The 24,502-nt window shown below is 37.8% G+C and overlaps 1 protein-coding gene across 2 annotated transcripts in view; it reads left to right on the top strand.

Annotated features, from left to right (window-relative positions):
* taok3a (TAO kinase 3a) overlaps window positions 1-24,502 on the top strand; it is a 114,396-nt gene that overhangs the window by 79,786 nt on the left and 10,108 nt on the right. The window contains exons 12-17 of one of the 2 annotated variants that reach the window (XM_088000112.1): window positions 4,944-5,111; window positions 8,537-8,740; window positions 12,019-12,156; window positions 17,185-17,421; window positions 21,450-21,578; window positions 22,006-22,209. In XM_088000112.1, coding sequence (XP_087856238.1) covers window positions 4,944-5,111; window positions 8,537-8,740; window positions 12,019-12,156; window positions 17,185-17,421; window positions 21,450-21,578; window positions 22,006-22,209 — 1,080 coding nt within the window. The remainder of the gene's footprint in view (window positions 1-4,943; window positions 5,112-8,536; window positions 8,741-12,018; window positions 12,157-17,184; window positions 17,422-21,449; window positions 21,579-22,005; window positions 22,210-24,502) is intronic. The other variant, XM_088000113.1, reaches the window with a different exon arrangement.

Raw genomic sequence — 24,502 nt, 5'->3', positions numbered from 1 at the left:
GTTCATCTTGGTGTCCAGTTATTAGCGGCATACTGCAAGGGTCGGTGTTGGGTCCACTGCTGTTCGTCATTTTTATAAATTACCTGTGTCAGCTTAGAACAGTGGGTTAGTAAATTTGCAGACGACACTAAGATCGGTGGAATTGTGGATAGTGACGAAGGATGTAGTAGGTTACAGAGCTGGGCTGAGAGGTGGCAAACGGAGTTTAATGTGGACAACTGTGAGGTGATACACTTGTTGGCCGGAGTAATCGGAATGCAAAGTACTGGGCTAATGGTAGGATTCTTGGGAGTGCAGATGAGCAGAGAGATCTCTGTGTCCATGTACACAGATCCCTGAAAGTTGCCACCCAGATTGACAGGGTTATTAAGGCATACAGTGTTTTGGCCTTTATTAATAGAGGGATTGAGTTCCGAAACCAGGAGGTTATGCTACAGCTGTACAAAGCTCTGGTACGGTCACACTTGGAGTATTGTGTACAGTTCTGGTCACCACATTATAAGAAGGATGTGGAAGCTTTGGAAAGGGTGCAGAGGAGATTTACTAGGATGTTGCCTGGTATGGAAGGAATGTCTTACGAGGAAAGGCTGAGGCTGTTCTCGTTAGAGAGAAGGAGGTTGAGAGGTGACTTAATAGAGACATACAAGATAATCAGAGGGTTAGATAGGGTGGACAGGGAGAGCCTTTTTCCAAGTACGGGGACGGCAAACACGAGGGGACACAACTTTAAAGTGAGGGGCGATGGGTATAAGACAAATGTCAGAGGTAGTTTCTTTACTCAGAGTAGTAAGGGTATGGAATGCTTTGCCTGCAGCGGTAGTAGATTCACCAAGTTTAAGTGCATTTAAGTCGTCATTGGACAGGCAAATGGACGTACATGGAATAGTGTAGGTGGGATGGGCTTCAGATTAGTGTGACAGGGCGGCGCAATATCGAGGGCCGAAGGGCCTGTGTTGTGCTGTAATGTTCTATGTTCTATTCATTGACTTTTGAGTGGTGTGGCGAGGGGCATTTGTTTGGTTATAGGAAGCAGCTGAGCTCAGCAGTATAGATGGAATTAGGGGAAGACCAGATGAGCAATTGATGGTCATGCAGAGTTATGTCAACAATGAGCAGAGTCTCAAACCATCCTTTAAACATAAATGTTCTTACTTTCTTCCGGGGAGGTGTGTTTTGCCAGTTGGGCTAGCATTTATTACCCATCCCCAGTTGCCCTAGAGAAGGTGGTAAGCTACCTCTCAGAATTGCTGCAGTTTGTTTGCTGTAAGTGCACCCACAATGCTGAGGTTCTAAGATTTTGACCCTGCGACAGTGAGAGAGCAATAACATATTTCCAAATGATTGATGGTGGTTTAAGAGAAACTGGCAGGTGCTAGTGTTTCCAATGTAATTGCTTGCCTTGTCTTTGTGGGTTGTGGGTTTGGAAGGTACTTTGTAAGAAGTTTTGTTGAATTTCTGTAGTATATTTCTGCTACTATATGGTGGCTGAGGGAGTGAATGTTTGTGAACATGGTGCTAATCAGATGGGCTTCTTTATCCTGTGTTTGTGTTGTTGAAGCTCCTGTCATCTATCATGTGCCTTGTAAGTTTTGGACAGGCTTTTGAGAGTCAGGAGATGAGTTGCTCATTGTAGGATTACCAAGCACTGATCTGCCGTTGCTGCCAAGGTATTTATATAGCTAGTTCAATTCCGTTTCTAGTCAATGGTCAAAGGTGTTTTCATGACAGATTCCATAATTCTGCTGAATGTTGAGGGGCAATAGATAGATTTTTTTTTGTTGTTAGAGATGGATATGGCCTGAATGTTACTTTCCATTTGTCAGCTGAAGCCAAGTTATTGTTCAGGTCTGCATTTGGATGTGGACTGTCTCTGTATCTGAGTTGTCGCAAATGGTGCAACATTGTGCAATCATCTGCAATTGTCTGACCTTTTGGAAGGCAGACCTTTGGTGAAGCAGCTAAACGGCCAAGTTCAGCCTCAGATTCTATGCTGAGAGATGCCTGGAGCTGAAATGACAACTGACCTTGTACTGCCGCAACCATCTTCCTTTGTGCCAGGTTGAACCCAACCAGTGGAGCATTTTTCCATAAAACCCATTGATTCAAGTTTTGCTAGGGTTCCTTGATGTTACGCTCAGTCAAGTGTGGCTTTGTCATCACTGAAGTTCAATTCTTTTGTCCATGTTTGGAGGAAGGCTGTATGAGTTCAGGAGCAGAGTACCCTGGCAGAACCCAAACAACACCAGTGGATTGTGGATAGGCCTGTGCTGCTTCACAGCATTGACAACCTCTTCCAGCACTTCAATAATGCTGATAATGATCAGTGGCTGGATTGGATTTGGCCTGCTGCTTGTACACAAGACATAACTGAGCAATTTTCCATATCAGGTAGATATCTTTGTTGTGGCATGATCTAGTTGAGCTGTTTCTGTGTTCGTATATTGGTTGAAGTACCATACAATGCCAGTGAATGATAGACTTATAAAACGCAAGCTTGCGTTATAAGGGAATAAAATGTTCGAATGAGTTATTTCTCTTGTGCCACTGAACATTTTTCAGACTTTCCATTCTATTGTGGAGATTTCACCACTACATTTCTCAAGTAACAAATAAAAAAATAGAAAACGTATTCTGACTTTAATCAATACCCCTAAAGATAGTTACCATAGTCTTAATGGACCATATGGTTGTGTTCTCATTGGAAAGTGACAGTTAATGGTTAATCTCAAGAGTCACCATACCTCCGGTGCAAGGACAGGTTGGGAAGGAGTGTCCTTCATGCCAAACTCAGCTGATGCAGGGGTTGAACCTATACTGTTTACATTGCAAATCAACTGTCCAGTCAACTGAGTTAACTGATCCCCTTAAACTAATTCACTTTTTGTATAATGCAAATTAAATGAATGTTAGTTTTCCCACATTGCCAGTTCATCTTTAAGTAAAACAAAATGCACAACTAACCTTCCGAAGTTTCTGAATCTGTTAAAGTTACTTCATAGCATCTTGTTTTTGCCCTGTTGTTAAGTTCCTCAATACCGACCCATGGATGAAAGCTAAATTCTGATCAATCAGTTCACAGGGTGACATTGGGTTTGTCAGATTGATTTTTTAATAAGCAAATTGTTGTCTTTGAAATTATTATATTCCTTGATGCCATAAATATTTTCATTATGCTTTATCCAGTGTGTTTTATTGACTTCTGTGATTTAGTATAAAAATGCAGCGTTTAAAAGCAATACTTCTCAATTATTTTCTCCGTGCCACCATTTTGAGGCTTCAAAATAGTCATGAGCCCTTAGAACTGAAAGCAGGATGGGGGTGAGGGGAGTGAATCTGAGAATTGGGTCCTATTAAAGAAAATATAACTCTAATAATTTGGCTGGAGCCCTGCAGCAGCCATTACTGCCTTTTGAACTCATGACTTTATGGTCTGAAACATCAGATTGGAAAGGTCTAATTCAAGGTAATTATTCTAAAGTTCCTTCCTGTGAAAAATTGGTTCCAAATCCTAAAATGGAACTGGTAAATGGACAGTAAAATGCTGAATTTATGAGAAAAGGGTTTGATACAAAATGATTACATGTAATATATACACACACATTTATTGTGTACTAGAGAAGTTAAAGCATTCCAGTGGATACATATAAAAGTAAAGTCCAATGGATTCTAAAATCCAACTTTGGGTCTGATCGCAGCTATACAGGAAGAGTTGATCTTTTAAAGTTATTGACCTATAAGGTTAACTGTTTCCATCTCCATAGATGCAACCAGACTAGAATGTTTCCATTCATTATTTTTAATACTATTGATTGCATAGTTAATTCAGTGTATCATTTTTGCACCCCATACCATTTGATTGCATGGTTTAGCATTTAATTGCATCCCACTCTGAAACTTAAGTTCAGTAAACAAAATAAATACAGGAGGCACAACATTGAGGGTCAAACTGTGCTGTACTGTTCTATGTTCTATATATGTTCTATAAATGGAACTCAGTTGGCCATTCATAATTCATCCAACAAAATTCAATTTTCTTAAATAGCTGAAAGATTCACTCCATAACCCAACTTGGAAGTCAACTCCATTTGCTGTGAGGAAGTACTATTTGGTGGTCCTAATGCCATCTTCTATCATTCATTTGCAACAGTTGCCTTTTCACAGGAGAATTTGGTTTCTTTATGCTAACTCTGATTCTCATTTATTTTGGTGAGCAGAATTTGACTTAATTCAAGATCTGTATTGCCATACGTTTTGTTCACATGCTACCAACTACCAAAATAGTTGATTTACTCTCTCCAACCACAGGTAGCTACTTTGGAATTAATGTATATAGAAGCTGATCTGACTTGGTGCTGGAAAGAATATAAGTCGTGAATGTTAAGAATATCCTTCAATGCTAATGGGCCAATGAAGATTTGTCTCCTATTCAAGGAATGTACATTTTCCATTTGAAGTTAATATTCTGGCTTATGTTATTAATGAGAGAGAATGGATTGGTCCATTTGTAGCATAGGTTGGTTTCTAGTCATCCACTTGAGCAATGCCTGCAAATAACCCACATGCGTCTACAAATATTCTAGTAACAGTCTTACTGGATAATTTTTACTTAACACTGGCTGGAAAGTACATATTTTTAAAAATTTATCATATAGTTTGAGGGCCATTATCTCAGGAAAGCATAACAAATAAAGATCCTGCTCCAAACATTGAAGTTGTGTTTAGTTGCTTAGCTACACTAAGATTACTTTGGTGTACGAATGGCAATAGTGTTATTATTTATGCTGCAGTGATGTTTGCTTCAAACTGGTCTTTATTACTAAATGATATTAAAAAGAAGCTATTTTATTGTGCCCTCTTACATCCTGGATATATTGTAGATAGTACTGTATGCAAAGCTATTGGTTAGCCTTTTGGATGTTGATAATTTACTATGTTTACCTTAGCATGATTTTGTTCGCCGGGAGCATCCGCAAAGAGTTCTTTGTGACCTTATTTCAAGAACAAAAGATGCGGTTCGAGAGCTGGATAATCTTCAGTATAGAAAAATGAAAAAAATTCTTTTTCAAGAAACTCGTAATGGACCAATGACTGAATCACAAGAGGAAGAGGAGGTAAGATGAATTAAGTGGTTTAAGTAATAGATTAAAACCTAAGGGAGTGTGAAAAGGTTTTTTACCCCCCTGAAGTTATTGTTGCTTTAATTTTATCATCACTTTCTGGTTTCTAATTCAAATAGCAATTCCTCATATGTAACTCAAACTACTGAATTGAAGAAATATTTGTGAAGGACATCAGATGGGGTTATCTATTTTTGACATCTGTATACACGTTTTGTTTTTGCAGTAATAATTAGAAACTCTGGCTACCAGTCTTTTGCTGCTACTTTTGCTCTGTGAAGTTAATGTGCATTTTAAATCAATTACAATACTGAATTGCTGTATTAATTGAGTTCAATTATATACCTCCAGAAAAGAGTTGAGACTTTCTGACTTGTATGGTTTATCGCTGCACTCTTTAAGTGCAATTTGTCCGCTAAATTACCTTGGGGGCTCTTTGACGGCATTATCAATGTTTCAAAGTTCTGATGGTACTGATTATAAAAGGAACTGTTAAACTTGAAATCTTTATTTATAACAGTCTAAAGTATTGGGTGCATGTATGAAGTTATAGAGTCATAGTGATGTACAGCACGGAAACAGACCCTTCAGTTCAACTCGTCCATGGCGACCAGATACCCTAAATCAATCTTGTCCCATTTGGCCTATATGCCTCTAACCCCTACCTGTTCATTGACCCATTCAGAAGCCGTTGCCGCTTCTTCCTCTGGCATCTTATTCCACACATGACCATCCTCTGTGGAAAAAATTCCCCCTTGGGTCCCTTTTGCATCTTTTGTCTCTCATCCTAAACTTCTGCCATCTGATTTTGCATCCCCCCCCGAACCCAAGGAAAAGACCGTATCTATTTACCCTATCCATGCCCCTCATGATTTTACAAATCTATAAGGTCACTCCTCAGCCTCCGACACTCCAGGGAAAACAGTCCCAGCCGATTCAGCTTCTCCTGATAGCTCAAACCCTCCATCCCTGGCAACATCCTTGTAAATCTTTTCTGAACCCTTTCAATTTTCACAACGTCCTTCCTATTAGCAAGGAGTCAAAATTAAATGCAGTACTTCAAAAGTGGCCGAACCAGTGTCCTGTCCAATTGCAGCAAGACCTCCTAACTCCTATTAAAGGCAAGTGGCCAAATGCTGCTACCACAACTGCCCTGTCTCTCTATGATTCCACTTTCAAGGAGCTATTAATCTGCAGTTCAAGGTCTCTTCGTTCAGCAACACTCCCCAAGACCTTACCATTAAGTGTATAAGTCCCGTCCTGATTTGGCCATACCAAAATGTAGCATCTTATGTTTAACATAGAATTTTGTGAAATGCGAATTAGCCTAATAATGGAAACAAAGGGTGTCATGTATGTATATTCCTGATAGCTTTGTTGGTAATTCACTGTTTATTGTAGTAACGAGCTACATATGTCAAGAATGAATCAGTTTCAATTGGAATTTTAGCTGAGAAGATAGTGGAGGTAGTTGAATTATTTTACACCATTTTTAGTGCAGGAAATCTAGGCATAATTTCAGCATCTGATGTGTAATTAGCTACTTCAAGCTAGAATCCATGTTTGTGGGTACCTGAGAAATGTTATCAGGCTCAACTGCATTGTTCACAGCTTTAGACTAACAAAGGAAGAGTATTTACTTGGGCAAATATGGGTACCTATTGGATCAGACCTTTTATTCAAGTGAAATTTGCAGTGTCAAAAGACCATCAAGTTTTAGGGAAGGGGTCAGATTTCTTTAGTTCAGCAAAATTGAACAATTATTGATGCATTGCAAATTTTTTGGAACCATCTCTTTAAACGAAATTTCCAAAGCAGTTTTTGTGCCTGAATTCAAAGTTGCTTATTTCTTTCTCAATGACTTAGACCAATCTGAAATAGTTTTTATAGAAATCATATAGCTAAACATCTGCTTATGTAATCAGAAGATAATTATGGATGTGGAAAGCCAGTTGGTTCATTTTAATTCATCCACCCAATAAAATGCCATCAGGCCCACTTCTTCCCTATTGCAGCATTAGTAACTGATTCTGGAGTTCTTTGCTTCGAGGGGTAAGTTCTAATTTATCAATTCTGTGAACAAGAAATTGGTTGTAGCAATCTAACTTTGGTTCCTAATTGAATCAGTTGTTCTAATTGTAATTTATCTTCAAATAATATTTTAGATTTGTCTTTCCCAGACTTAAGGATGTTAACTTTGTTTCTGAGGGGCATTGTTTCGAGTTTTAAAACTTTCTTAACAGACTGATAAAAGATTTCAGCTTGGTGGCCCTTTGTACAATGACTGCAATGCTTGAACATTTCCTTTGCATCTTGGAAATGTTGATTGAACACAGCTCTCAAGTGTCTCTGCTGTGTATTTTTTTAAAAATACTGATAAGACAGGACACTTTCTAATTGTTTTACTGTATTTTCTGGTTTATATTGTAAGATTCTACAATAAATGTTCGCTAATTCAAAATTAGCTATATGAATGCCATTTCAGCTTAGCTGATCGTAACTAGTTAACAACAGTGATTTTAAAGTGTCTTGCTACCACTTCTTTCTTCCGTCAACCTCCTAAAGGGGCACTTCTAAGCTGTAGCTCTACCTGGGTTGTCCATCCTTGGTTTCTCCTGTGGGAATAATTCTGTTGAACCTGGCTCAAAATATCTGTATCTGAAATCCACATAGCTCTTTTCCAGTAATTTGATCAGAAATGTGCACTCAGCCTTTTTTATGTTTTACGCTCCCTCACTCTGAATACTAAGGCCAAAAGTAGATTTACCACCATCCTAGCTGAGAACTACTCATCTGGTATTAAGATGAGATTCCTGTTCCTATATGTGAGAGAATTTTACTTTTTAACACGCTTGTTAACAGTTGAACAGTTGTCAGTAATGTGTATTATTTGTTACCTTGTTTGACTACTTTTAGTCTTAAATTGTACCTGTAGAGCATTTTGGATTGCATAAAACAAAGGTAAATTTCCAAAATTTGCTGCTCTGCTGATGGTGAAAAGTACAGTTTAAGATAAATAAACTGTGGGACCCATTCAGCAAATTGTTGAAAAATTATTTGTCGCCTTCCCCTTATTGATGATGCTCAATCTTGTTTTTTATAATGTTGCAATTTATTGAGTCTGTCTTCTGTCACTTGTCACCGGGGCGTCTGATTTAAAAACTTGGATTACAGTCTCTTGCAGTATTTTAAGTTCTGTGACTATTGTGAATACTCTTTCCCATGCCTCTGCTGGGATCTTGGGCATCAGGGTTCTGCTTAGTGCTCTAACTGTATAAACCCTATTTCGTTTACTAATTAATGGTCTTTTTAACTTCGGTGCAATGTGAGAAATACTGTTCACTACATGTGATTTTCACATGCATGATACCACTAATGCATGTTGACCTGTACTAACATTGCTTTCCTCTATCTTGCAGGACAGTGAGCATGGTGCAGGATTAGGTAGTAAAGTAGATAGCCTGGGAAGTAATCAATCCATTCCCAGTATGTCGATCAGCACAGGCAGCCAGAATAGCAGTGTTAACAGTCTGCATGAAGTCTTTGATGATAGTTCAGAGATCGCAATGATGCATGATGGTGATAACACCATGCAATCCAATGTCTCCGTCATCCACAAGAAGGTAAGTTTTCAGTATAGTCTGAAAAATTTATCTCATTAAAGTGTTCTGCGCTGCATAAAATTGTTAAATTATTACCAGAAACATTTAGACAAGTGAAACTTCGTGGAAATCTAGAAGACAATTAATTGTTTGGAAGTAACCTCAGATCAGCAAAACACCATCATCCACTGTCTAGTTTTCTAAATTCATATGGATTTTAATCCCTTAGCACAATTGTTTATTAAAGCTTTGGTATAAGCACTCCAAGATCTCTTCAGAAACTCAGCAGATACAGTGGTGTAAGTAAAGAGTCCAATGTGTTGACTCATGGGAAACATGGAATATGTCAATTAATTTTTTTTTTGAAAACTGGTAAAATTGCACTGATTGGCAAGTTTTATGTTTGGCACTCAGCAGGAAATCCCAAGGAAGAGCTTTTCGAAGTGGACCCAAATTTTACCCAGTTGTTTATTGCCCCCAGATTGGAAAATCTGCCCACTAATTTGAGAAGGATGGTGTTATGCATCTGTTCTTAAAAACTATTTATTTCACGTGTATATGATTAATTAGAATTAGGGTTTAGTGGACTAACTAGCTTTTCTTATTTTTATTCTTCAGTTCCTTCATTCAAATTAGTGACTTGTAATTAATCCAAAGTCCATTCTCAATCCACAGGAAGATTGCAATAAAGCTAAAAAAAAATTGAGATGAATGATGTACTGTGGTGAAGAATTAAATGATTGTGAAATGCCTTTCACTTTTGTTGAAATGCCTTTCTAAGATGAAAATTGATTACCTGATACTTAAAAGTATTTAGTGTTATGGTCTGAGCTGATAGTATTACTGGATTGAAATCTAACTTGATAAGAGTTAGATTTAACAAGGTGTTCTTTCGCTAAAATGCAAGAATGCAATACTGGTTTTAACAGATGTTTATTATGCACAAGAAAAAAGATAAAGTTAGCTATCTACATACAATACAATTTGAAAGGTTTTCTAAACACTCTAAAATAGCATCTGATCTATTCTAACAGCATCACATTAAGTACTTGCACACTAAAGAGAATGCCCTTCTTGATCGCATCCTATCTGTTTAAATTAACTGTTCTTTGAATTCCCAGTCTTGAAAATTTATTAGTTTTTTGCTTGATTATTCACACAACTGAACTCAGATTACAACTTTGAATAATCCCTTCGGTGTTCCAACCAAGCACTACTTCTGGTCTGGAACTTTCAAACATTAATCTATACACTGAGGTAAGTCATTTCCTCACAGTTCCAAACTATCTTCTTTCTTGGGAAATTGTTTCATAGATTCAAATTCTACCAAGACCTCTGCAAACTGAAATAAGATTTCCAAGCTTAAGGATTTTCCCTTAAGCAAAAAAATCAGCTGTTTATTCTAAACTGAAAACAAGCTCATGCTCCTCAGTATTTAATCTATCCATATGCAAAACTTCCCCAATACAAATTTCTATTATCACCTTGAGAGCTTCCCACTCGGACACTCTCTTTTATAAAGAAAAGTCATGGGTCCAGAAGTATTGAGGTTAATTGTTAAACCCCCTCATGCACGCAGACCAAAATCGAAATACCATTAATTCATTTCCAAACTCTCAAATCAATAGTTTTTTTTTACACAGACATCACAATAGTTATACAGGAAAGTATATTCAGTGGTCTATGTACAAAAGAAACTTCGTTACCAAGAGTTTTAGAGTTCACAGCAAGAATTTCAGAACTCCAAATGTTGATTAAAAACAAGGACGTATAATGTAACTATCATTTGACAAAACATTCTGAAACTTCTAAAATCTATATAAGAGCTGGTGTAGGCGTAAGTCCCACTCTTGCACCTTTTTGTTTAGACCTTTTCCAATCAACCTGTAACAATAGGCAGCTGGGGTGACTTTTTTCTTAATTTCACAAAACCGTAGTGAAGCACCTCAATGCCATCACATTAAATGGTCAGAAATGAATCCAGCCACTGATTTTAACTAAAATGTTCATTTTCAAGATTATTAGCTTTCCCATGATATTCATTTCTGGAATTCCCATATCTTCAAGTAGCAGTGACACATTTTATTTATTCAGTTGTTCTTCATACACCACTGGTCAGACCAGCATTTCTTGGCCAGAGGACAGTTAAGTGTCCACTACACTGCCGCCTGTCAGAAGTCAGTAGCCAAACAAGGATAGCAGATTTCCATGATTTGTACGACAATTACTGTATTCACATTTCACTGTCTGCCATGGTGGGATTTGAACCCATGATCCCATTAGCCTGAGGTTCTGGATTACTCATCCAGTGACATAACCATCATTAAGTCACTGCTTCCCTTTTTGAAGGGAATATATATCTTAATAATTAATGCCAAATTTAATGGAATTAGTTTGCTTTACAGGAGTCATTTCAGATATGAAGTGTATCATTTTACTTTCAAATACATTCAATAGCTATAATTATGGAATTAAAATTTGTAAATTCAATTACGCAAAACTATTCTGAACTCTGTCGACATTCTGACAATCTTACATAATTGCTGCTGTTTTATACCCCAAATTGGAAATCAGGCTGAATTTACTGTTTTAGAAACAAAGCATAAATTTGTGCAGCGGGTCATTTAATTTCAACCTAATTGTGGCTTTTACCATGTTAGAGTTAAAAATTTCAGCAAACGTTTTTATGTTAAGGCCCTTTTGTATGTTTAGGGAAATATTTCCTTTGTACCTGAAGGCTTTCCTACTGAAGTAAATGTTCATAGTTTTATTTGCTTTTATTATGGTTGTGTTAAATATTTTAAGGAGGGTTGTAGTAAATGTAGTGAGGTGCAGCAGCACTATAATATGTTCTTTAGTATTTTGCACGCAGATAATTGTAGGTATACAATTTAAATTAAAAACTAGTTGTTTGTTTGAAAGTCAGCTATTTTGCATATTTAAATAGAAAGCTTAAGCAACATTTGAGAAATTATACATTTTCAGTTTTTTGATGTGAAAAAGTTGACCAAATATTAAAAATATTAGTTCAAGTAGATTTTCCCCCAACAATCAGCTTGTAAGTGTTGCAAAAAAAATGTGCAGCTGAAGGTCTGCCTGTGATTCAAGAAGCATCCCACTACTGATCAGCTGACTCCTCTCCTGCAATGTGTTGGTTATTCATCTCACTATTCAGCTGCAGTGACTGGTACAGCTAACTATGCATTTCATATAGTTCTTGCAGAAAAGTCGAGGAAATACAAAGCTATCCAGCAGAGAAAGCACACAGTTTGACATTGTATTGTTATATCCCATTTCAGCAGGACCATGTATTCATAAGGGATGAAGCAGGCCAGAAAGACATCAGGCCTGATCTGCGGCCTACAGCATCTCTCCATAGTCAGGCCTCTCTGCTTAAGAACCGAGAGCATTTTGCTACAATCAGAACAGCATCTCTGGTAAGCATACAAAACAAATTTTTTTTTTAGTTTCTTCCAGTGAATGTTTAGGCTGTTAATCACATTTAATGTAAGTCAAAGCATATTTTTCCTTCATTCACTAATTGTAATACATATTTAATCAAAGTCCTAAGAGGTTTTTCTTTATGGAAATATTTTAAAATGCTTAAACGTAGAAGCTTTTCAACATTTTAGACATTGAAAATGTTTTGTGAATTCATGGTTAGAGAGACTTAATTTAATCTCGAATGGATAATTTGTGGAAGCAGTGAGATGGCTGTATCTAATGGAATTAATGTGAGCCTGGCAGCAAATAGACGGTATTTTAATGTAGGCATGTTTTGTATCAATGTCCATTCTATGTCGAAGTGAAGCCCTACAATGCTAATTTTTAGAAAATGGTATTCTAGGTCATAGTTGTAAGCTTTAACAATGTGTAGTTTATTGTAGACTCTGAGATTGCAGTAACATTTTATTTGTTTAATTAAATAGAGTTGAAACAAATTTTACTTCAGGACCTTGATAAACAGGATTTTAGTTTTGAGACCACTGTGGTCCTCTCAATAATCATACTTACCTTGTGAATTTTTGAAAAGAAGTTTAATTTACAGGATCTCTTTTTCAGAGCTCCTATGATGTTTGCAAGCCATGTTAATGTGTATCTTTTTAAAATTAATACATTTTAGCCATTCAACACAAACTAAAAGGGATATCCAATCTGTTCATTGTTTTTAATGCTAATGTTTGTATATACCATGATGCATCTGATTCTAGATTCTGATTTTTGAACTATTTATTAAGCAAAAGTTTTAAAACTTAATTTGTTTCAGGAATGGTATTGCACCTTCTATTCACTGCTGTTGAAGCATTTAATGGTTGTGATTTTTGAATATGCTGTTGAATTAAGGAAATGAATGGTGCTTCAGAAGTGGTTAATTTCAATTTAATCATGTTAAAGCAGTTCAGCTGATCATTGTAAAATGTGTGAACTGAGCATTTGATCTACCTCGGTCCCCATAATGTTGAAGTCTTCCACAGCAGATGGAAATATGTTGCCACTTTGTTAGAAATCCAGACTCTTCATGATGGCAGCACTTTGGAATTGATGGATTTTCCTTTTTACACTGCCAAATGTCAAAGCCCTGCAGAAACCCTTATCGCAGAATTAGAGACTGAGCATTATTATTTTGCCTACAATCCACCAAAGAAATAAAATGACCAATTGATGTTTCAATTTCATAAGGGATTTTACCACAGCAAGCTTTTAGAAGTTGTGTGATACAGAGATCAATCTTTCCCTTGTGTGTGCTAGGAAGCTTTTTGGCTTCACCAGGTTTTAAAACAGTTTTTTCTTTCTTCATCCATATATTCTTGGGATTGCATATCGTTGAGTTTAAGTACTGAGTCTCCCCATTGTTCTAATATTATCAACTTCACTATTTTCTATTTGCTTTTCTACTGGTTGGATTGACTAGCAGAGTTTATAAATGATACTGTTTTATCAGACATATAATGGGAAAATTTTTATCCAGTAGGCTTAACCCTATTAGCGAACGTGTGTATGAGGACAGAATTAGCTCCCACAACTATTGACCCACTTTTTTTTCAACTGTGCTGTTAGATTTTCAGACACTGCATTATACAGTACATTTCTATATAAGATGCACATTATAGTGATAAGATTGAATTTATTTTCAGGTTTTGCTCTTAGATTTACATTTTTATTTTCACTTTTAACTTCCTCTTTATTCACTATACCTTTGTACTATAGTGCACTTCCTCAAAATAGATTAAATTTCAAATCTTGGGTCAGGAGTTTTGCAAGTGCTAGTCTACCAAAGTTATGGGCCAGAACTACAAAGCAATTCCATACAAATTTTATTTGAAGTTTGAGGATGGGTAGAATTTTGCTGAGGACAACATTCTGTCAGTTAAGTTCTTCAAGATTGCTGTCCTTGAATAATATGTCAATTTATTCTTGAAACATGAGGACAGACTTATATTTTTATAGTCACAGGAAGTTCACTTAGCATCACTCTAGTTGCGCTAGTTAAAATTCATCTATGTAAGGAAATTCAATTTGGTTCTCCATTCAGACTGATTTGAACTCCATTTATTCTGAGTAGCAGTCAAGCCTAATACTACAGAAAATAAAATTCATGTTAATCTGTTTCAAATGCCTCTTCAAAATGCACCTTGTTAAAATCTCTTTGGAGTCTTTTCTGTTTTATTTAAATGTGATTGATGCTTTTCAACTCCTGCTTTGCTTGCTTTTATATTAACTAGGCTTGATTTTACCATAATGAATATCGAAGTGCACAATTTGCATGCAACTTTTAGTGGTAAGGGATAAGTAGTAAAATAAAAAAAAAACTAGTGCTTAACTGCCAGAGCAAGTTTTATATGCTTATTTTTAAACTAATACAGCATTTCCTATGCAATGGTGACTGCACTTTTAAAACTCTCTTGTTTTTTTTTCCTAATTTTCCAAACTAATGTCCCACCTGTTGCATGAAAAAAAGTTGAGCTATGGGTGTTGCTGGTGGAGCCAGCATTTATTCATCCCTATTTGCCCTTCATTGCAGTGGTGAGCTGCCTTCTTTGAACTGTGTCCACAAGTCACCCGACACAAGGTTATAGTTCAACAGGTTTATTTGAAATCGCAAGCTGTTGGAGCACTACCACTTCAAGTGGAATGGCTCCACCTGACGAAGGAGCAGCGGTCCGAAAGCTTGTGATTTCAAATAAGCCTGTTGAACCATAACCTGGTGTTGTGTGACTTCTGACCTTGTCCACCTCTGTCCAACACTGGTATTTCCACATTATTTCTTGAAGGGAGTTTCAGGATTTTGGTCCAGTAACAGCGAAGGAATAGTAATACAGGACCAATGTCAGGAGGAGTACAACTTGGAAAGAACTTGCCAGTGACAATGTTCTAATGCTTCTGCTGTCCTTACCATTCTAGGTGGTAGATGTTGTGGGGTTTGGAAAGTGTTGTTGAAGGATCCTTTATAAATTTCTACAGCACATTAATGGTACATACTGCAGCCATGTGCTATGGTGTAGGATGGAATGAATGTTTAAAGTGGGCCATGGTGTTCCAATCAACTGATTTGCTTGTTCTGGATGATGTCAAACTGCTTGTATTGTTGGAGTTGCATTTGTCCTTTGCATTTGTTATACTACTGATTTGCAGATAGTGAACAGATTTTGTGGAGTCCGGAAGTGCTAAGGGATCCAGGCTCTGACCTGCTCTCGTACTCACAGTATTTACATGGCTGATCCAGTTCAGTTTCTGATCAATGGTAACCCTCAGTAATTTTAAAATGTTGCATAAGATTAGTATTCAAGATGCATGAGCTCATCTTGTGTTGTAAATGAATGGGAAACACAATGCATATAGAGATATATAAAATTGGGTTTAGTGATAAAGCTGGAAGTTGGTGCCACCCTGTGGCCTAAGGTAGTTTAACTTGCAATTTAGCAAGTTTGACCAGAATTTTTTGTAGCTATCTTCCACAAAACAGCGTTGATCTGATTTACTAATTAATCTAGGGTGATGTGGTGGTTGATGTGTCTGACATTGTAATATGACACCAGAAAGCTTCGATCCTTGTGGCAGTTTCCTCCAGAGCTATGTGAGGGGATGGATGTGTATATGTGCCAAATTGGCAGGTTGTTTTCTCATAGTTTGAATCAAACTTTGGCATTTCTGTTTAATCAGTCAGTGTGTTCTTAGAGCAAATCAAGCACAAAAACTGCTGATGAGCCAAATTGGGCAACTAATACCCTCTGGCTGAATAAACAATACAGAGGTGTGCAATAACATCTCTGAGCACATTGATTAGAAGGATAGGTTAAATACAATTTAAACAATACATGGAGATATTTGTTTGCACCTTAATTTCTGTTTAACATTGGGTGTGACCCTCTGCTTGTACACGTTAACCTAGGTACGCAAGTTATTGTGGCAGAAAACTTTTAAATGTCTGAATTAGCAAACTGAATTAGCAAAATTGTGTTTGTCAAATCATAGAGTTATGAGCGCCACTAGCTTGGGAACCAAAATGTGATATGTGATACCAGTCCTTAGCAGAATATTATTTAGAATTTGTATTGAGCAAATGTGTATGGAATTTTAGTTTGTTCTGAGCCATGAATATTTTTAAATTCTTTTAATAGATATAATTCTTACCATTGGAAATGCAGCCTTGTTTTTAAGGAGCAAATATCATTTCTTCAACAGGATGCGTTTTTGTTTCTTGTTTAGCCAAAGGTCATGTGATTTCTATCTGGAATATAGAACAAATGTGACAGCAAGGTTTTTGGCATTGTGTTGGAAATCAGTGTCAAATCATTTGTTTGCATAGTCAATGAATAATGTTTTTAATAATGCTGATTTTCATTTTAAATTAGTGGTGCCTTGACAATGATTTACTAAATAATAGATTATAGTGCAAATGTTTGAGCTTGAAGAGGCAGCCACTAAACTTGACATTTTTATCTTAGTTATATCATTGGTTCGTACAGTTGCACTAATTTTAAATGTTTGACATTTAAGGGAAGTAAGGATTCTTCTGTGTTGACCTTCAAGGTAATCCTTGAAACAGTCTCTCTCTTCTTCAGTCAAAATGATTTAGCCTGAACTTTAGTTCACGAGGTGAAACTCTAATGTCTATATAAAAGAACTTAAAGTTTATCTCTCCTCAAATTTAGTGGATTGCAGTGATGCAGAATAGTTGAAATGAATGGGTGGCCTTGATCACTTCATTCAAATTTGATGAGTGACCTGGTAGATTAGTACATATCCAAGTACATGCACATCAAGTACATGCACATCAAGGACATCCTGATTTCTGTGGCTTTCCCAGAGATAGAGATGAAACATCCATGTGCATTTTGAAAAGTTTGCAGAAACAGTTGGCAATTATTTTTACAGGTTTTTTTTTAGATTCTAAGAAAATGCTTTGTACTCATTTCTTCAATTCTTAAAGGTAATTGGCCATCTCATTTTATTTTTGGCACTAGGTTACAAGACAGATCCATGAGCATGAACAGGAAAACGAGTTACGTGAACAGATGTCGGGCTACAAGCGGATGCGAAGACAGCACCAGAAGCAGCTGATGGCTTTAGAGAATAAGTTGAAGGCTGAGATGGATGAACATCGTCTAAAGTTGGAGAAAGAAGTAGAGACTCAATGTAACAATGCATCTATTGAACTGGAGAAGCTGGCGAAAAAACATCAAATATCAATGGAAAAAGAGGTAAGTGGAGGCAGTGAGTGAGCAAAATGTATGTCAGAGTGGCTGATTTTAGGCTTGGAGGGAATAGGAGGAAGTGATTAGAGCTATGTAAACATTGAGACAACTGCAGACTCCATCTGTTATGTTCCATAAATCTATGAGGAGAAAGTGTGGTCTGCAGATGCTGGAGATCAGAGATGGAAATGTGTTGCTGGAAAAGCGCAGCAGGTCAGGCAGCATCTAGGGAACAGGAGAATCGACGTTTCGGGCATTAGCCCTTCTTCAGGAATGAGGAAAGTTGGTCCTGGACCAACTTTCCTCATTCCTGAAGAAGGGCTAATGCCCGAAACGTCGATTCTCCTGTTCCCTAGATGCTGCCTGACCTGCTGCGCTTTTCCAGCAACACATTTCCATCCATAAATCTATGGTCAATCTTGTTAACAGAACTGGAGAACAATGCTTTCCCCATTGCTTTTGTATGTTATGTTGAAAGAGCAAAAAATTTAATGTACAATACTGTTTCTTGTGGTTAACTTGTACAACTGTCTAACGTTTGAATTTTAAATTTCTAGTGCAGAACTTGAATATTGCTAGAAAAAGAAATTTTTACCAAGATTTTTCATTTGCATTCATCATGATAGTTGCAAGGATACCATTGTGAAGCTGAACTAAATTTTCTAATTTGAGAAGAGCATGTTCATTGGCAAGTAGACTGCGGTAATCATGTTGCAATTGGCAAAAGCACCAGTTAGATAATAACTGATCAAATTTCTAGATGGAGTTTTAAATCGGGCAGGATGCTTGTTTTGTCAAGGAATTATACTGAAGGATGAACGAGATAATAGCTCACCTTGAAACAAAAACCGAAATTGCTGAAGAAACTCAGCATGTCTGGCGCATAATTAATTTCTTCTGTACTGTTGAGCTTTGTTAGCATGGTCCAGCTGAATGCGGTTAGCACCTTTCATTGAAGATTACTGAAGGGCTGTGTGGATTTTCAATTAAATAGCACACCTACTGCAAATGGTACAAAGGTACTTCCAAAAGTTAAAGGGACGTACTGTTTGTAACAATAATGTACTAACTGCACCCAACTCGTCCATACTGCAAAACTCAAAACACTGTCCAAAGTTGCATATGACTCTAATTGTACTAGATTTGCTGTATAATCCTGTGCGTACTAAGAATTAGCTGGACAATCAAATTATGATTGTCAGTTGGGCGCTCAGTATGGCACACTTCATACTGGCACATACATAAATTTATATTTGGTCCTGTTATTTGCTAACAAAGTGAATGCAGATACACGTTGTGCCTATTTCAACTTTGCAAAACAGATGACAGTTACTTGCTGGTTCAATGTTGTTTATACTATATCTGTCAACATTGAAGACCATATTTAACTCCTCCTCCAAACTGTAGGGTTGAGCAGTCAAATGTCGAAATGAAAGATGCAGTTAATTTTCTGGCTAATGGATTAGTTTACTTTCTGGCTATCAGTTAAGTTTAGTCAGGGGGGACTTTAATTGATATGCTATTTATAACACAGCCAGATACTCAAGTGTTAGAGGAGGAGGAATAAGTCTGTCAGTCAGAAGCACATCTAAGACAAATTATAACGAGAAAGTAAGATACACGTGAAGGAAAATAACTAGGTGGAAGGAGAAATTAATTACATTTTTACCTAATAACCATTCAGAAATGAAATACAGGGCGATAAATTGGCTGGTTTATTGTCTTTTTGTTTTTACAGCCATGAGTCAAACTTCTAAAGCCCTAAAAAGACAGTACAGAGTTAGTCTATTCTTTCAGCTGCATTAGATGAAGACCACTAATAAGATGCTCTTTATCTTCAGGTGGCCAGGATTTAAACAGTTTGCCATTGTAAGTAAGGGGACCAACCTAATGCTTTCTTTAGTCTCCTGTTTGCAACTCTGGCTTGCTGTGTGAGGACCAAGCTTAAATCATCTTTCTAAAAAGATGTCACACTCCAAGTAAACACCACACCTCATGCGAAAATGTGACTTCCAAGCTTTCAAAACAGGAATTCCTGAATGGTAAATGGGATCCAAATCAATGTGTTTGTTGATAGAGTTGCGGTTGGAATGCCATGCTTCTAGGATTTCTCGTGCGCATCTCGGTTTGACTTGTCCTAGGATTGATGTGTTGTCTCAGTTGAAGTGGTGTCCTTCCTCATCTGTATGTACTCTACATTGGACAAACAGGCAGAAATCTAGCCACCAGGATACATGAACATCAACTTGCCACAAAACGACATGACCCATTCTCACTAGTATCCTTATATATGGACAAGGACGGACACCACTTCGACTGGGACAACACATCCGTCCTAGGACGAGGCATTCAGACACTCACGAGAATTCCTAGAAGCATGGCATTGCAACCAGAACTATATCAACAAACACATTGACTTGGATCCCATTTACCATCCCCTGAGAAAAAGAACAGGAAATGAATCACCATAGAAAATGATGTCACCACAGGAAATGACACTACCAACCCTAGGAAACTCAAACGTGTAAATGAAAGCGGGCTCCACCACCAGGGCTTCATTTGGAGGCTCACTGAAGATGTTACATCCAGAACAGTTTTCTACTACTTTATAACACCTCCGGAAAGGAGAGGATCCTCTTTCACGATATACTCTTTTTTTTTTGTGAATCGGCACACCCTTCCTTTTGACTGCCTTTTAATGTTTTCAAGAAGGATGTTACATTCACTTAGGTTACCTGTTAACGTATTACTATTCAGTATCGTGACACCTCCTTATTTAGTCCTCCTTCAGTTTGGTACACTTTCTTGTATTTACCTTGGTCCTCCACTGAGTGATAACAGTGTATCTATTGCAAAACTTATTGCCTTGCATTTGGATTTCCAACTTTTGATCAAGATTTTGCCAGTCAACTGAGCACACTGTGTCTTTTCTGGTACTTTACCCTGGAACTCCACTTATCAAATTAAAAACATACTTTCACTAGTCATGGTTACACTGGGATTCCTACAGATTGAAGTGCTTCAAAATCAGCCTTTATTGCCAATCTCATAAGTTGAGGCAAAGCCATTTGTTAACTGTAAATTTGATGCTATTGTAGAACACATCAATGCCATTTTGTTATCTATTGGGATACACATTATACTAATTCTTGTGGTAAATTGCACAAACTCAAGAAAAGCACAAAGATAATCACTCTAGATCTGAAAAGTGCCCAGCCTATCTCAGATTATCCTGAAGATAATTCATCTTAAAAGTTTGAGGAATAGGTGAAGCTAGGTGTCTCATGCTTCCGTAATACAGTAGCAACACAAGTGGTGTTCACCACAAGCAGGATACTGTTATCACACGAGTCGTGCTCTGAATTTTGGCGCTGGTGTGATGCCAAGTATATAGGCTGTGTCTTCCAAAGACTGGCAGATCAAATCAAACAGAATATCCCTTCAGTTAACTTTGCTCACTGTATCCAATCAGCTTCCTCCTGAAAAACATGTAACAGAGTTTCCTCCACCATAACTGAAAGTCTGCAATGGAACAATCTTTGTTGGGTAATCTGAATGTGTGAAGAATTATGCTAGCAACCAACTTAAGATTGTTCTGGGCCTGGGTCTGGATGGGATGGTCTTCAGAGGGTCAAAATGTGCGAAGCTTTAACAAAATGTACTTTCCCCTCAGCAATACCAAAGTTCTATGCTCGAAAACCCAATTAAAAAGCTAATTTAAAATACAAAAATAGAAATACTCCATACTCAGTTATTATTTATATGATTTTAAAGAGACTGTTAGACATATTGAAGAAATAGTATGCCCTTGTTTCTTTGCGTATTCCATAGTGCTGTTTAACTGAGCACATCGCAATTATGGAACAGTCTGACAGCAGCTTAAATTCTTTTCTTAATTTTATATGGGCCACAAATAATTGTTCCTTCACATTGGAAAACCAATGAGAAATTCTTCAGCATAGTCTACCTATGACTGGTTTAAATGCTGAAGTCTCTTCTCTGCAACTAAATAGTTTTGTTTTGGTTCTTTTCAGATGAAGGTAGCAGCACAAGATGAGAAGAAAATCCAGCAGCAAATTACAGCACAACAGAAAAAGGAACTGACCACCTTCCTAGAAAACCAAAAGCGCCAGTATAAACTTTGTAAAGAAAAGATTAAAGAGGTAATGATGAACTGAGGGACAGTCTTCAATTACAGATGGGATGTTGATCACCATTTGTGCACAACTGAACTGGCTGGCTGTTAGTATTTTGTAAAAATACTAGAAATATTCAGGTCTGCTAGCATCTATCGAGAAACATGTCTCTGTCCTTTGCTCAAAACTAATGAAAAGTCATAGACATGAAACATTAACTCCTTCTCTCCCATCCCCTCCAGCTCCTTTTTTCCCTCCCATCTCCTCCAGTTCCTTTTTCCCTTTCCCTCCTCCCCCCTCATGCATTTTATTCCCCCCACCCACCCCACCCCCAGAGTCCAAATGCTGCAAATGAAATGCTTTTGCAGAGGCATTGGGTCTTCAATGCAACAACATATTAATGAAGTGATTCACAGAAATGAATTAGGACTCTCAGTTTTTATCGCCTGTACAGGAGATGAATGAAGATCACAGTACGCCGAAGAAGGAAAAGCAAGAAAGATTATCTAGACATAAAGAAAACCTTCAACACACGCAGGCAGAAGAGGAATCTCAACTTCTTGGCCGTCAACGATTGCAGTACGATCGAAATTGTCGTGAGCTTAAGCGCAAATTGATGATTATACGACATAATTTGGAGCAAGAGCATCTACGTGAGGTAAATGTTTGTTAGCAGGCAAGATTTCTTTATACTAAACTTCATTTAATAGCATCCATTTTAAATATGAAAACAGCATATATATATAACTTTTTGTTACATAAAACAAAAATACATGTGCTGTTTTGTTAAAGAGCATTGACACCCTCATGTTATAAGTACGACAATAAACGTCTAAGCTATCAAGCTAGGTTTTACTCTGGGATATGATTTGTGCAATGTTACCATCAGTGGGGATTATAACAAAGATCACAACTAAGGCAGTTCAGCCATTTCTGTAGGTGGTCAATCAGGAAGGTTTTTTTGTATGCAAAGGGGGCTTACCAGAATGATTGTGTGGTTAAATTTTCGATACAACATTAGATTGCGCAATTCTCTTTAGAGCAAAGGAGGTTGAACAGAAGTGCACAGATTTAGATTAGTTTCCATACATGTGGAAACACCGACGCTCTGAAAAGTAACCCACCCAGACCCATTTCCCTCTGACTAATGCACCTAACACTATGGGCAATTTAGCATGGCCAATCCACCTGACTTGCACATCTTTGGACTGTGGGAGGGAACTGGAGCACCCAGAGGAAACCCACACAGACACTGGGTGAATGTGCAAACTCCACGCAGACAGTCGCCGGAGGCTGGAATCGAACCTGGGACCCTGGCACTGCGAGGCATCAATGCTAACCACTGAGCCACCGTGCCACCTGGTGTTGAGACAAAGTAAGTTGGCTGATGGTACAAGGATTAAGGAGTATGTATAATATTTTGGTCAGGAGGTGCCTAGTTTATGTGAGCATGTACGGTTTTAAAATATATCAAGTGGTGATGACCAGGAACTTGCTGCTGTGATAGTGCTGGGCATGCAGATGATGAATAATTTTAAAAGGAAACTGAATAGATACTTGAGTAAAATAAACTTAAGGCTTTGGAATAGAATGATTCTAGATTAGAATGGTGCTGGAAAAGCTCAGCAGTTCAGGCAGCATCTGAGGAGCAGGAAAATCGATGTTTTGGGCAAAAGCCCTTCATCCTCTATTCCTGATGAAGGTCTTTTGCCCAAAACGTCGGTTTTCCTGCTCCTCGAATGCTGCCTGAACTGCTGTGCTTTTCCAGCACCACTTTCATCTAGAATCTGGTTTCCAGCATCTGCAGTCCTTGTTATTACCTAGTTGATTTTAACCCTACTGCGAATCCTCTTGCAAGGATGCTTGCCTTGAAGAAGTTTTCCTCCTCTGTCTACAAGAATCTCAGGGAGTCCCTCTCCCACTGCAACTCCCAGGTCATTTCCTCTGCCCTGAAGCTCTTCAACGATGTCACTACCACAGCCGCATTTGCTTCCTTAGTGTCTGCCTCCATAACCAACTCATCCCACACGGACTCTGGACCATCTTTAAACCAGCAGAGTTCAGATCTGAACAGGACAAACAGTACAGACTAGATTCAAAAACGTCAGCAATGGTTCTCCTTCAACATCCTCTGCTCTACGCTCGCAGCAATGCGCCGGCACCTAATCTCTCTACAGTCAACCCTGCCTCAGCTGAGGGCCGCACTCTCTCAGAATTGCAAAGGACCCCTCCTTTACTATATTCTCAGGAGAACTCATACTCAACAAACAGTATTTCAACACCGTCTCAAACATCAAAAATTGTAAAGTGCTATTTCTGATGAAGGGCTTTTGCCCAAAACGTTGATTTTCCTGCTCCTTGGATGCTGCCTGAACTGCTGTGCTTTTCCAGCACCACTCTAATCTAGAATCTGGTTTCCAGTATCTGCAGTCCTTGTTTTTACCTTTGGAATAGAATGACAATTGTGAGGGGGGGAAGATTTAATAGGGACCTAAGGAGCAACTTTTTCACGCAGAAGGTGATGTGTGTATGGAATGAACTGCCAGAGGAAGTGGTGGGTGCTGGTACAATTATAGCATTTACAAGGCATTTGGATGGGTATATGAATAGGAAAGGTTGAGAGGGATATGGGCCAGGTAGTGACAAATGGGACTAGATTATCTGAATATCAGGTCAGCATGGTCGAGTTGGACTGAAGGGTCTGTTTCCGTGCTGTATATCTCTTCTATGACTCTGAGTACATGTTGGCTCTCTGTAAGGTAGTCCATTGGGTTTAATGGCCTTCTGTGTCACAATGGCTGTCCCTATTTATGTTACATGCTCAGAAGTTAACTTCATAGCCCATTATTCAGAATCTCAATTTTTAATGTCTCCAATGATTAAAGCAAATGTATTTATTGTGCTGGTGACAAGTATTAAACTAAATTCATTATCAAATGAGTTTGAGTTTT

The sequence above is a fragment of the Chiloscyllium plagiosum genome, unplaced genomic scaffold (assembly GCF_037043375.1).
Source record: "Chiloscyllium plagiosum isolate Xiang-an unplaced genomic scaffold, Cpla_swu_hap1 HiC_scaffold_24, whole genome shotgun sequence".
In the NCBI taxonomy this organism is placed as follows: domain Eukaryota; kingdom Metazoa; phylum Chordata; class Chondrichthyes; order Orectolobiformes; family Hemiscylliidae; genus Chiloscyllium; species Chiloscyllium plagiosum.
This window is presented reverse-complemented; position numbering and strand designations above follow the sequence as displayed.